Raw genomic sequence first — 14,604 nt, forward strand, 5'->3', positions numbered from 1 at the left:
TCCACACTATTTGAAGTGGGGGACTTGTAGACTACTTCCTCATCAACATTAATAGGCCAAATCCATGGGGGATTTCCTGCCGGTCTCAGGCTGGTGGTAGGATGTTAATGACTTTTCCCAGGAAGCTGATAATAGTGCTTTCTCTGCTTTCTAAATTTGTCACTCTGTTGTGTTTAACTGCACAAAGAAAATCAAGTAACATCGGTGGTGTTAGATCCTATACCCACCAAGTTCCTTGTTTTTTCATATCATGTTATTTTCTTTCATCTTGCTTGTTTTATTTTTTTTAAAAAGGAGGAAAAAGAAAGATTAGAGGGTACAAAATGAAGTTCACCAAGCAGAAACACCTGGCTCACTCAGCTATAGACTGTGCCAAATTAAAGATGTTAATTTCATCCTTAAGCAGGCGCTAATTAGAGCAATCAACTGCCTGGTTGAGACTCCAATCAAAATGCTAATTACAATCCCAATGAAGAGTTAAAGGGGGCCTTATCATTTAACACTACTTTAACCTGTGCCTTCCTTCCAGTGGTTTGGCACTACATTCTCTGAAAAGTGTGTTTACGTCACAAAAAAAGATGTCTGAGCATCCCTGTGTTTCAGTTCACTTCTTCTCTCAAATATAATGTAAACATCTGATCTACAGCTGAGGCTTAAATGTTGGTACTTTTAAGGCTTAACGTTGATGAAAGAGATTTCAGTGAATAACACTGAGACCATACAAGTAGGTATTATTATTAAAATAATAATAATACACTAGATTTATATTTGTCTTTTATGAATACTCAAAGACGTTTAACGAAGACCAACAACAAAACAAAACAAAGGAAATATTCTAAAAGATGATGGATGAAAACAGAGTAAGTTAGTGGTCATAGTATGGGCTGGGCGATATGGACCAAAACTCATATCTTGATATTGATGAGCTGAATGGCGATACTCGATATATATCTATATACATATATATATATATATATATATATGTATATAGATATATATATATATATATATATATATATATATAACCTTAAGGAATATATATATATAAACATTGAGAAACTGATTTGTCACATCATCAGGACAGATCACAGCACTTGTACTGTTTTGGAATAATAAAACCAATCGTCCTGTTTGGATCTCAAAATCATCACTTCGGACTAACCAGAGAGCTCCACTGAGCACTTCACTATGTCATTGTAGAAAGTGCCAGAGCAGTCTGATCCTCCAAACACGAGCAAACTGCACCCAACAAGGACACTTTTGCCCTGTTCATACTTCTCAGCTTCTGTTAGGCTGGAGCATCCCAAATGTATCATACTGTGTCCTGCACGAGGCTTTGAGCAGAGCAGAGGAGAGAGAGAGAGAGAGAGAGAGAGAGAGAGAGAGAGAGAGAGAGAGAGAGATATATAAAAAAGCTGAGGCAGGAGAACATGGAGCTGGCCGAGAAGCTCAAAAAGCTCATCGAGCAGTACGAGCTGAGAGAGGAGCATATAGATAAAGTGTTCAAGCACTTTATCTATATGCTAGATATCTATATATATATATATATATATATATATATATATATATATATATGTATTTTATTAACAGTGAAAACACATGAAAAATAAACTACCTGATTGTGAATCTAAAAAGTAATATTCTAAAATAAAAATGTTCCTTAAATACAATAAAAGAGAGAGAGAGGAGGAGCAGGGGTAAGAGGGACAGATGAGAAAAAAGTGACCTGGCACCTCTGCAACGTTATTTTAATGCAACATAAACTATATCCATATTAACGATACTGTCTTACTGATATATTGCGTCAGCCGACCTGAGAGTGGAGGTGGGAGTGCGTCAGTGGAGCAGCTCAGACAGGTAGGAGTAACCAGGTTTATGAGCATTTAATTTGGTGCAAACCTGTTCATTCTTAAATTCAAATTGTTGTGATTACTACAATTATGAGTCAAAAAAATGCAAAATACATCAAAGAACTGGCATGTTAACATGCAAAAATGTTTCTTAAAAGAACAAAGAAATCGTTGTGTGAGAGAGATTAAATTCATTATAAGCTCTTGCAGATGCTTTTGATTGAGAAGAGATGTTTTGAAACTTTATTTTCATCTACTTGTTGAATGTTTCTGACAGAGAGTCCTCTCACATGCATTGTGTAGAGTTGTTTTTCTGGAGCATTTAAAATCAGAAAACGCAGAAGTGGAAAAAGACTTCAATGACAACTCTGAGTTCCAAAGGCTCCTCCAACACTACAGAAACTCACAGGACTCAAAGGAAACACAGCATTTCCATTTTCCTTTTTGTTACTTCACCACAGAGCTTTTTCCTTCAGTAGCAGAGGAGGTGCATTCTGAGGAGATTTGTGTGATTGAGTGTGTCAGTTTGTCATGCGTTTGAGTGATAGGCAGGCAGTTCTAGCTTTCTGTGGTCATCTGTGACAACTGTTTTTTTTTTTTTATAGAGGCTTGTTGGAAACCTGTCCCCTCACACTTTCACACAAAAAAACCTCAAAATGAGGTGCCGCAGTCACTGGAAACCAAAAAGCACCCCCCGGGTAATAAATAATTCATGCATCTGAAAGACAACACTTTCACTTTTTGTAATCGAAGTGTCATTTTTAAGCTCAGATGATGTAACTTTATGCATGTATTTTCTGGAAGAGTTTTTCATATCCTGCCAAATTATTTTCCCCCAAAGGTTGTTTCTGCAGAGGAAAGATTGGCCCCACCGTCCTGAGTAATGACGGCCATGGAGACTGTGAAAATATATCCCTGGGCTTTGTGATAGGATGTTTTCCTCTGCTTTTTTTTAATGAAGTTTGGTGGCTGATATTCTGCTGTACTTTATTTGCTTTGAAGATTTTTCGGCAGAAAGAATGCAGACATGGACATTTTTGTTTTAATGACCCATTATTATCATACAAATAAGACAAACAACAGACATTTCAGATATATATCATATTTTTCAGATGATATTTTTTTCTTTATTAACATATATTGAATACCCTCTGCTGGGCTAAAAGTAGCATCACCGCAACATCTACTCTCTTAGATGTTACAATACAGCAATAAAATGTTTCTATTACAGCATATTGACTTCTGTACGATCAGATTTTTAAGTTTCAGCTCATGGTGTAATAAGTTGTCAATATTAAAAAGCTCAACTGCATATAAAGTTGGTAAAATTAGCTCTACTTTCACCAACACTGAAATTCTGCTCATATGTTTATCTCAGTAAAAAAAAACACATCAATTATTATACAATGTAATGATAAAACACAATCAGTACCGATTCAATTGTATGACAATTACATTTTAAGTAATTTCAGTAATTTATTTCAAGGCTAGCCCCTTGAGATGCATCCTCTCATTTTCGAGGGGGTCCTTACAAAACATAAATATAATTGTCAGTAATACAAAATCAAAATGAAAGGTAAATCCAAAACCTATTCACAATTCACACTTCTTGTTTTGATGATGTGTAGTCCATCCATTAGCTAGATTAAATCAACCCAAATTCACTTCTTTGACAATAACATAACAACTTATTACTTTGACTGTTTACCTATAAAAAGAATGATGATCAGTATTGAAGTCTGATTAAAGTGGCCGCTGTTCTCTTCTGTATGTTCTGCACAGTTTAAATCTCCATCTGCACCAACTCATCTTGTTTTGTTTTTTTTCAGGTTGCATTTCTGAGTGTCCTTCCAAGAAATGAGAAAAGACAACAGGATGGGCGCCTGACTGTGTGCTCTGCATAGAAATGTAAGTGTTGACTGATAGTGTCCTGTGTGTGTGTGTGTGTGTGTGTGTGTGTGTGTGTGTGTGTGTGTGTGTGTGTGTGTGTGTGTGTGTGTGTGTGTGTGTGTGTGTGTGTCTGTCTGTCTCTGTGTGTGTGTGTGTGTGCTTGCCTGAGTGTGTGTGTGTGTGTGTGTGTGTGTGCTTGCCTGAGTGTGTGTGTGTGTGTGTGTGTGTGTGTGTGTGTGTGTGTGTGTGTGTGTGTGTGTGTGTGTGCTTGCCTGAGTGTGTAATGTGTTTGTTTTCCTTCCGGACACTTGCCCTGTTTCAGCTAATTACATTTTTAAAAAAAAGTTAATTCCTGTTATCCTAGCTACGAGGATTTTCTTTCAGGTATATTACTCATGCTCAATGACACGCATGCGCAGTATGCTGCCCCCCCCCCTTACTCGCGCCAACTGTGACCAATCTGAAAAGCGCGTGCAGCCGCAGACAGATGATCTGTTTATTTGAGAGAGGACGGATCAGCCTCACACTAACACAAACATCAGACGGTTTGGTTTATTCAGTAATGAGTTCATCCTCACCTTTTAGCCCCAGAAGCGTCTCGGATCGGATTAAGGAGGAAAAGGTGAAAGTTGCATTTTGTAAATCTAACACGCGCTAATCCGAAACAATTGATGTAAACGGGCGAAGTGATGGAAACACAAGTTTGACATCAAATCCAAGAAAAAGGACTTCGGCTGAGAGGATGCATGTGGGTGAGTGGGATTTCTTTTAAATCAGGGGGTCTGATGAAATGGATCTGTTTTTCTTTCTGTTTTATTCATCAAAGAATGGATTTAATAACATTTTTACAATTATTATTTTCCCCAAATTGCAGTTTTCTTCGCAGAGGTATTGTCTTGCAATTGTGTATGATGTTATTCACAAACGTTGTTGTTTTGCAAAATATTCCCAGACTCAAATGGAAGTAACCTCTGCTGTGAAAATGTAAGAGACTCATGGTGCTGAAGTGACAGCTCCTCACATGCACATGTCGGTGTCTTCTGCTTTTGCGAGTATAGCCTTAAAAACAAAACAAAAAAAAAACAAATGTTGCAAGCAAAAAGTAAACGTGGAAATTATTTTAAAAAAGAAAGAAAGAGGGAAATCTCTTTCCTTGCTTGCATCAGCATGTGGTGGCTTAGTTTCCCGGACAGGAGGATTTATGCTGCTGATGCTGCCTCAGGTCTTCCTCCACACAGACACAGAATAAATATGATCTCTTTGAGAGAGGTTCAGAGGAATAGACTTGAATGAACAAAGAATATCAATCCTCCCATGAAGTGGTTAGTCAGTCACTTTTAGATGAAAGTGTCGCTTAAATGTCCTAAATTTGCCTAAATCACTTAACTAAAAGAACATTTCAATTGTTTGTTACAGACACTGCTTGATGCATATTTCAAATTGCACCCTTGAGGTCTGCTTACAGATTTCCTAATATTACAATTTCAAGAGCTTTTTATTAATTTTCATTTATTTATGATCTTAGAAATAATGATTACTGCACTGAGAAAATGATGGAGTCTATATTTTTTTTTTTATCCAGTCCCTCCAGTTCAAAAGCAGCCACATTAGCCAGACACATTGAATAAACATCCGCAGTGTGCATGTAAAAAAACAAACTGCTGTCTCGTGTTTAGCAGTTTGTCAGCGGATGTTGGGAGCAACATGCCACTTTGGTGAAAAGTCAAAAGCAAAAATTTGAGTGGCCTGGTGTCCTTGGGCAACATGGTCCATTTAGGTCATTTTTTATTTTATATAATAGACACAAATGTGGCATAAGGTATTATTCCAAGATACAGAGACTCTTCTGCACACTGTTAAGACAAGTCATTCATGTCTTACTTTAGTCCACTGTCTGCTCTGTTTTACAAACAGAAAAAGGAAAAGTAGGATGTAATAACAGGAAGAAGAGTTTAAGTAAGCAGATGGTGGACGCAGCGTGTCCTCCTACTCTGTCCTTTTCACCCATAGCCTGTATACATTCAGAGAGATTCAGATGAGTGCACAGAGACTGCTCAACACAAATCCTGCTAAGCTCTCTCTCTGTTTTCTTTTATTCCTTGATTGTAAGCTTCCTCACATTCTTCCTTTCCTCACACATGTCGACTTCTTTTACAGTCTGGATTTTTCTCCTGTGTGTCGAGGAGGGATTTTCAGTGGCACAGAAGACCAAAGGTATAACGGATATATTTACTACCAGCCTATATATATTTAGAACTGGAATTAAAGATGAGTGAAGCTCTTGGCTGGTCAGTTATTTAAACGCCTTTCAGATAAGGATTTTTCTTGTGTCATTAAATCGTTTTTCTTTCATAAATTGTGTTTTTTGTCAAACAGATGGAGGATCAAAAGCGGTACGACCCTCTCAACGGCCACAAAACTCTCGCCACTGTGGAAACTGGGTGCGAAACACAGAGGGAGGCAACTTCAGCTCCCCAAACTACCCCAACACGTACCCTCCCAACAAGGAGTGCTTATATGTACTAGAAGGTAACTACGGTAACACAAGTCTCTGCCTGTTTATTTCACAGCTGAGGATAAAACTTTCATTTTTCATTACTGGTTGTCATACTGGATCTGATACTTTTATCAGCGCTGGTCCACAGGAGATTAAATAACACTTATATCTTATGATCAAGACTTCAATCTGCAGCCGTTCGTAAGGTTGCAGTTTTTAATCCATTCCCCATCCATATGATATAATATGCTTATTTTGATGATAAATGGTGTCAGTCAATTTTTAAGCAAAAATGTAAAACATTTGTTTGTCCTCGCTTTTCTTGTGAAGATTTTTTTTGACTTTTTAAAGATTTATTTTTGGGGCTTTTTGTGCCTTTATTAGAGCGATAGGACAGTGGATGGAGTTGGAAATCAGGGAGAGAGAGAGAGAGTGGGGAATGACATGTGGGAAAGGAGCCACAGGTTGGATTTGAACCTGGGCCGCCCGCTTGGAGGACCACAGCCTCCGAGAGGGGCGCGCACTAACCACTGCACCACTGCACCACCAGCGCCCCGATCTTTTTTTACTTTTTGAAAGTTATGTTGGTTTTAGACTGTTGGTTAGAATACAGAAACAATTTGAAGGGCTCAGTGAAATTGCGGTTTCTCACTTTTTTAGAAAGACACCGTCAATATTTCTATTTGAAACATTTTTTTAAATTGAAGCAAAAGTGTGTCTATTTGTGTATTCTTTTAGTAGCATTATATCCCTGCATATCCCTCCGCCTCTCTCAGCAATGCCCCGCCAAAGGATAGAGCTGCTGTTTCACGGGGCCTTCTACATCGAGGCGTCGTTCGAGTGTCGTTTCGACCACATAGAGGTGCGGGACGGCCCCTTCAGCTTCTCTCCGCTCCTCAATCGATTCTGTGGCTCGGCCAGTCCTGGACTCGTCCTCTCCAGCGGCCGCTTCATGTGGATCCGCTTCTTCAGTGATGAGGAACTTGAGGGGAGCGGCTTCCAGGTGCAGTACACCTTTACTGCAGGTGAGGGACATTCTCATCTTGTCTGCTGAAATTACATTTCATTCAAATGTCTCTGCTGTCGCTAGCATATGTCTATACTTCTATATGGTATGATATCTCACTGTCTGTCTCTATGATTTCCCCCAAAAGACCCTGAATTTCATCTGCATGTGGGTGGACTCCTTAACCCAATCCCAGGTAGAGAACCACACATCTTAGCCCACAAAACAATTTCAGATGAACATTAAAGTCTTTCTATGTGATTTTTCACACTTAAATATAATATAAATAAAGTTTATCCTCTGAAAATAACTCTGTGAGTCATGACTGTCTACAATGGGTGTAACACCCGAGTCCCACTGTCTGTGATGTTTTCAGAGTTTTCAGAGTCCTATCTTCACTTTGTTTACATCGCCAGGACGGCCGGCTGACTCCTCCCCTCGTGTATAAAAGTTGTTTAATTGAGGGACTAGAGAAAAGAAGAATAACATACTGTACTCACTGCTTAACTGTGTTTCTAGATCACGCTCATTTCAGGTAAATTTACATGCAGTGTGAAGATACCAGCATAATAAAGATCGCTAGCATTAGCATGCTAACACAACAATGCAGCGCGAGTTGTTTTGGTTTCATGCTGGTGCTCAAGGGCGACATCTGCTGGATCAAAAAAATCACATATAAAGCCTTTGATGTGTTATGCAAAGTCACCTCTAATCTAATTTTCTCTTCCTGTCTTCCTTCTGTCTTCCTGTTTGCTCTTATACCCTCTGTTGCTCTCTGTGGGGTCAGACTGTCAGTTTGAGCTGTCCGGGGCTGACGGCATGATCCGTTCCAGTCAGGTGGAGGAAGAATTCAAAGTGAAGCCCGAGCAGGCAGTGGACTGCATCTGGACTATACGAGCCCCAAAAAACCACAAGGTACTGCACGTTTAAGGATAAAGTTATATAATACACCAAAAAGGTCTTTAACACAGAATTAAGAAGAAGAGAGGATGTGATTCATTGGAAACAACATGAAAAACAGCCTTGTGGTTTAAAAGATGAGTCTCCAGCCTGCAGGGTGTTTTGCATCCCGCATAGCTCTTCATCCCTGCAGACATTTTTGTGATGTGCTTATTCCGTATTTTGCAGTGCACTGCCTATTACACAAACCTTAGATAAATACCCTTCCAGTCTTTTAGTCTTTTAAAACCAAGACTACATACATGCAACAAAGGTGTCAAAATGAGGATTTACGACCAATCTTTTTAATGCAGTGATACAGTACATGCATTTTGTGATTGCTAAAAAACAGAAGGAAGGAAGGAAGGAAGGAAAATGTTCAGTAAACCCCTCTTCCTTGCATATTCCAGATTTACCTGCGCTTCCTGGAATACCAGCTGGAAAACTCAAATGAATGTAAGAAGAACTTTGTGGCTGTTTATGATGGCAGTAATGCCATCGAGGACCTAAAGGTATTTAGTTTTCTTTAATTTACAGAATTCACTCCTGAACGTAAAGTCAAAGGCCCTTAACCAAATGCACTTCACTATTTTTTATTTGTTGCAGATTGTTTTGCATTAAACTCTCAGTTGTCAATTCATTTCACCTGCAGCTACATAACAGGGTTCATCTCCTTGACATTTACTCTCCTTTTCAGTTTTAATACTTGATTTTTAAAGGTGCACTATGGCGTTTTGGTAGAGAAATGTGAAGGTTGGAGAAATGTACAGATTATGTGGTATATGCTCTATATCTGTGATTCCCAAAGTGGGGGGTCGGGACCCCATGGGGGGTCGCGAGACACTGAGAGGTGAGTCGCGAGTTTCCTTCCAAAAACAAATGCAAACTGGAAATGACTTGAAATGACATATTTTACCTATTTTTGTGAAATTACATACAAAAATGTTGTTCAATTAGTTTAAGGCTGCTGTGTGTTTTTATTGTTGTTTTAATGTCAGTGTTTGGATCGTCTCTGCTCTATATGATAGCCTACATGCTATATGTTGATAACTTTTTACACAAACTGCCCTCAGAAGAAAATCTGATCCCTGGAACACTGTTTGAAGACAAAATGCTAAGTGAGAGGTTATGATGGTGGGGGGCCCGCAACAGTGAAACCGTAACTCTCCTGGTAGCTTTAAAGCTCCAAACAGTGTTCCAGGGACACATTTCTTTTCTTTGAATAAAGTTTGTGTATTTAGTTCAGAAAATATATCGCAGAATTGTTTCACTTCTCCAACTTTAAAATTTCACTACCAAATCTACATAGTGCATCTTTAATTATAGCAACTGTTCAACATACCTTGGTGTCTTTGAGACTACTCATCCAAACACTTTACTTTGCAGGCTAAGTTCTGTAGTACAGTAGCTAATGACATCATGCTGGACACTGGATTGGGAGTGGTGAGGATGTGGGCAGATGAGACGAGCCGCCTCAGCCGCTTCCGGATGCTGTTCACTTCATTTGCTGACCGTGAGTTTTGCCTTTTTTGAGATGATTGATAATCTCTGGTGTTTTACATGTTTGCTTATGTCCTTGTTTTTTAGTTTCTGTAGCTGTAACAGGATGAGTACAGTATGCATTTGCTATAAATGTAACAGGTTTGTGGCGGCGCCCTCATGTGGCCTCTGTTCAACACTACCACGGCTATTCAAAATAAAGTTGTGTTCACACTCTTGTACAGAATACGTTAAATCACTTTAAATCATACAAAAGTTCTGGGTTTCCATGTCTACTTTTGAATGAGTCTGTCCATTATTTTATTCAAACTTGATAAATGGGATCCCTTTTATCTAAGCCTGACCTTTTATGACAAATATATGAAGCTCCTCTAACCTGCTCTGTTACACACTGATGTGTCTGTGTTTATATTTCAGCACCCTGTGCAGGCAGTTCATTCTTCTGCCACAGTAACATGTGCATCAACACTTCTTTGGTGTGCAACGGCATACAGAACTGCGTCTTCCCCTGGGATGAAAGCAACTGCAAAGGTACTCCAGTTGTTGCTAAAGCACTTTTGCTATTCTCTGCTTTGCTGTGCTGTGTATCAGAATGAGTTGTGTCGCGTTATGTAAGATGATGCAGGCCATGTCCTGTCTCTGTTGTGTCACATTGAGCCTCCTTGGAATTCTGTGGCTATAAATCTAAACCAGTGTTTCCCAAAAGTGTGGGCCGCGGCCCCTCTGGTGGGCCGTGTTGGTACTGCAGGCGGGCCGTAAAAAGCCCTCCACCAAGTATAAAAATAAAATAAATATCACAATAATGATGATTTACCATGAGTCAACCCTTTAAGTGATTAGTAAGGTGTGTCATGACTATTCATGGACATAATGTTTAGTAAACCTTTGTGTCTATCTTGCCATAATATCATGTTGTCATGTCCAATAATTGACTCTAACTGAAAGTTATAGCTGTAGTCATTTACTTTTATTTCATAACGGGCCCCGGAGTAATTTTGTATTTCAAAGTGGGCCGCGGCAGTCTTAAGTTTGGGAAAGGCTGATCTAAACAAAATATAAAGACAGGCATGCAGGCCCCCCTCTTTTCTTAAATGGTTGATCAAATGTTGTATTTCTATTTTCACCATATACCAGAGGGAGCATGTTGGGAAGAACATAATATTCCTTCCAATTTCTTTGGCATGAAAATAAAGATCTCATTATCTTTAAAGCCTTTCCAAAAGACCTTCAAGGCCTTTATTTGGATGACTGTTAATCAATGTGTTGGCTGTTGGTGAAGGTAAATTCAAGTAGCAGACCGTCCTGACCCAGAAACAAGTAAATCATTGATGTAATGTCACTTCCCCCTAAAAAGTCCTGCTATTTAATCACACCTTTTCCCCTCTCTTTATAACCATCATTCAGAAAAAAAGAGCAAAGGTGTTTTTCACCAGATCACAAAGACACACGGGACAATAATCTGTGTGTCTACGGGCGTGGTGCTTCTGCTCCTCATCGTCTCCATCCTGGTTCAAGTCAAACAACCGCGAAAAAAGGTAATTGAGATAATAAACTTATTTGGTATTTGTTTGTATCTGAATGTTTAATCAATGTGGTGTAAAATTTCATTTAAATCCTAATGAATTCTAACTGTATTTAAAGGTGTTGGTGCGTAAGAATAACCTGTTCCAGCGAGGAGACTTACAGGAGGCGTTTGACCCGCCACATTATGAGCTCTTTACTCTCCGGGACAAGGTTAGTCTATGGAGTTAGATCAGTGTCAATATTCACAAATGCACACAGAAGGATTCACAAATGTATTTCAATGCACACACAAATATATTTCATTCTATGTACAATTCTACAATTTTGCAATTCACTTATCAGACGCTTTTATCCAAAGCGACGTACATCAGAGAGTAAGAACAACACAAGCAAGGATCTAGAAAAAAGGGAACAATGTGAGTAAGAGCAAACGATCAGCTTTGAGTCTGATTGGACACGCAGGTGCTGACAGGAAGTGACCAGAGGCAAAGCACAACATTGAGGGCAGTTCTTGAGAGCTCTAATCAGTATAGAAACCATCTTATAAGTCGTCATTATCAAACAAAAACCATCGTCACAACCATCATCATCATCAATAATATGGAGACCATCATCATTAAGTTAGTAGGTATTCATGAAAGAGCTGGGTCTTTAGCTTTTTCTTAAAGGTGCAGAGGGACTCTGCAGATCACATGGAGTTTGGAAGTTCATTCCACCACCGGGGGGCGACAGAGGAGAAGAGTCTGTTGTGAAGGTTGGATCAGACGCCTTTCATTGGCAGAGCGTAGTGGGGGGGGGGGGAGTGTAGACCTGGATGAGAGAGTTAAAGTAAGGAGGAGACGTTTTTGTGGCTGTATAAAGACTATTTGTGCTGGTCAGATTAAAGATGACTTAATCAGATTGTCTGACAGCTAGGGCTAATTGCTGTATGCGCAGATGCAACGCTAAAGTCATCACATTAAAACAGACCCTTGAATCCACGCTACTGTGATTTGCTGAATAGGAAGGAGACATCTGATTGGCTACAGACATTGCCCTGCTGAAAAAAATACATTTGTGAATCTAACCACGGCAGGGGAGCCTCAAAAGTCCCACACACAAATGCAGTGAGGTTCAGTTTGTAAATGCAGACTGAACAGTTTATATATTAGTGGATTTCTACTACATATATATATATATAAAACTATAAATATTTGTGTGTGATTCAGAAATACATTTGTGAATCTTATTTTTTTATTTGTGGATTTGTTTTACATTTATATAGAATGAAATATATGTGTGTGCATTGAAATATGTGTGAATCCTTCTGTGTGCATTTGTGAATATAGAGACTGATCTAACTCCATATCAGTCTGCTTACTGTATTATTAGTTTTTAGGTGTGAGATGCTTTTTCAAGTAGCAAACGTAACATCGTCGTTATTATTTGTAGGAGATGTCGGGTGATCTCGGAGAATTATCAGAAGAGCTTCAATCCCTGCAGGCGCTCAGGAGATCGTCGTCAGGCTCACGGTGCGTTCATGAACACCACTGTGGTTCTCAGGCTTCTGTCAACTCGATCAAAACCAGTCAGCCTGCCCACGGCGTCGGGAGGGGATCCTTGGAGCTCCCCCCTTTCCGAGGGGACTTCCAGAGCTCCTTGCCCCCCTTGAGGGACTTGCACAGCGGCCTGCGGAAAAAAAGCTGGCCCAGTATGAAACCAGGTCGGATACAGGGCCATCACGGTTTAGAGGAAAGAGGACTCGGGCGGCAGGATCGAGTGATGGAAGAGGATGAAGACGAGGGAGAAGATGGAAGGTACGCTGTGTATGTACGCAGAGCAGGAGGACGAAGAGGGAACTATGAAATGGCCCAGCAGAGATCTTTGTCCATGGACTTCTGATATAAAAGGCGAGGTGGAATAAATTCAGCAAAAACTTTTTTTTATGCCATGTTGTATGCCACACTTTCAGGGCACAAAAAAAATAAGAGAAGAGAGGAGGCTCACCTTCTCACTTTATTTCTTTATGATGACAGTAATTACAAAGACTTCCCTGATTTGCTGTTCACTAACTGAAACAGCCAACCGGGAGGCTGAATCGTTTTTGTGATCTGTGTTTAAGTAAAGAAGGTTTCAATGCTGCGTAGTGTTCTTGTTATCATTGTATTTTGTCTGATATATTTTACTGTAAAGCAGAAATTCAGATGAAATATGTTTTTAAACAATGTTTGAGTGTTTTGAGAAAAAATACAATTTAGCAAACAATGATTTACTCAAATCTCAGTTTTTGTGAAATCAGTTTTAACCTGTGTCAAAGATTAAATATATCTCCCCTCTTGGTTTAGGGAAATTATTTCTTTATTTCAATATGACATCAGTTTTAGCATCAGGTATTAAATGACCATCAGCAGGTGAGGAGTCACACATGTTCTTTCCCAGGATGTAGGTCTTTGTTGATTTTGAAAACATGTTTCCCACAGGTATTGTCTGGACTGTCCCTCTTAAAATATACAGTAAGTCTGGTGTTGTATAATTCTGTTTTATAAACTCCAAAAAAAACAAAAACATTTTGGCATAAACACATAGCATTAAACACTAGAAGATTGTGTTCCTTTTTGGCTAATGTAAGCAGTAGTTAACAGGTTATAAATGTGTTTTTTTGAGTCTTACAGCAACAAGAAGAAAACACGACAAATCAAAAAACAACAAATCACAAAACAACAAATCAGATTGACATGATTTTGTTGTGTTTTCTGATTTGACATGTTTTTATTTATTTTTTGATGTTTTGTTTTATTTATTGTTGTGTTTTTTTTAATTTGTTGTGTTTTGCACTTCCGTACAAACTGGTAATGTGGAAGAGTTCCAGCCACAACACCTTTTTTTTGTTTCTTTTCAATTTAAAGGTCACTTGGTGCCATGCAGGATACCTTAAAAAATGCACACCCTTCCTATAGGCAAAGTGAATAAAACTACCACATATTTAATGCAGCTAGTACAATTTACAAGCTGTCAAAACAGAGAAATAAGACTGTTAAGTCACACGTGTGTCTTTTGTTAATTTACACAGGTGCTGCCTGGAATTCACCTCATAAGATTTATGGTAGCATATTGTATAACCATAACAAAGAACCAGCAACGGGTTTGTCATTAAACATTTTTTCCACTGCCACACCTTTCAAAGCTTTGTGTTGTGTGACCAAACTGCTCAGACATCCATGAAGCCAGAGGATGTTTAAAAATCCAGACACTAATTTCTTAGCCACAGCCTTGTTCTCAAATCATAATATTTCTTTATCATACCATACAACTACAAATAACAAACCCATCCCATTCAGACCTGGTCCCTTTTATCAGCCTGGTGTTCCTGCAGGTTTTGAGAAACCAAGGCAGGTCTCAATAAGAGGCCTCTGTGTATT

The 14,604-nt window shown here is 39.0% G+C and overlaps 1 protein-coding gene across 1 annotated transcript; it reads left to right on the forward strand.

The window, feature by feature from the left end:
• The first annotated feature begins 4,240 nt into the window (after nt 1-4,240).
• neto2b (neuropilin (NRP) and tolloid (TLL)-like 2b) lies at nt 4,241-13,524 on the forward strand. Its single transcript, XM_029280992.2, has 12 exons — nt 4,241-4,492; nt 5,898-5,954; nt 6,117-6,269; nt 7,014-7,262; nt 7,392-7,439; nt 8,031-8,158; nt 8,593-8,694; nt 9,569-9,695; nt 10,100-10,213; nt 11,087-11,217; nt 11,324-11,416; nt 12,638-13,524. The coding sequence occupies exons 1-12, from the start codon at nt 4,483-4,485 to the stop codon at nt 13,085-13,087; spliced, it is 1,662 nt and encodes a 553-aa protein (XP_029136825.2). The 5' UTR covers nt 4,241-4,482; the 3' UTR covers nt 13,088-13,524.
• The last annotated feature ends 1,080 nt before the right edge of the window (nt 13,525-14,604 follow it).

The sequence above is a fragment of the Labrus bergylta genome, chromosome 7, assembly GCF_963930695.1.
Source record: "Labrus bergylta chromosome 7, fLabBer1.1, whole genome shotgun sequence".
In the NCBI taxonomy this organism is placed as follows: Eukaryota; Metazoa; Chordata; class Actinopteri; order Labriformes; family Labridae; genus Labrus; species Labrus bergylta.

Bases quoted from the DNA above. Each gene is read 5' to 3' on its own strand.
- neto2b (XM_029280992.2), top strand. The intron at 7,440-8,030 runs GTAGAGAACCAC...CTGTGGGGTCAG, and splicing joins ACTCCTTAACCCAATCCCAG to ACTGTCAGTTTGAGCTGTCC. The intron at 11,218-11,323 runs GTAATTGAGATA...CTGTATTTAAAG, and splicing joins TCAAACAACCGCGAAAAAAG to GTGTTGGTGCGTAAGAATAA.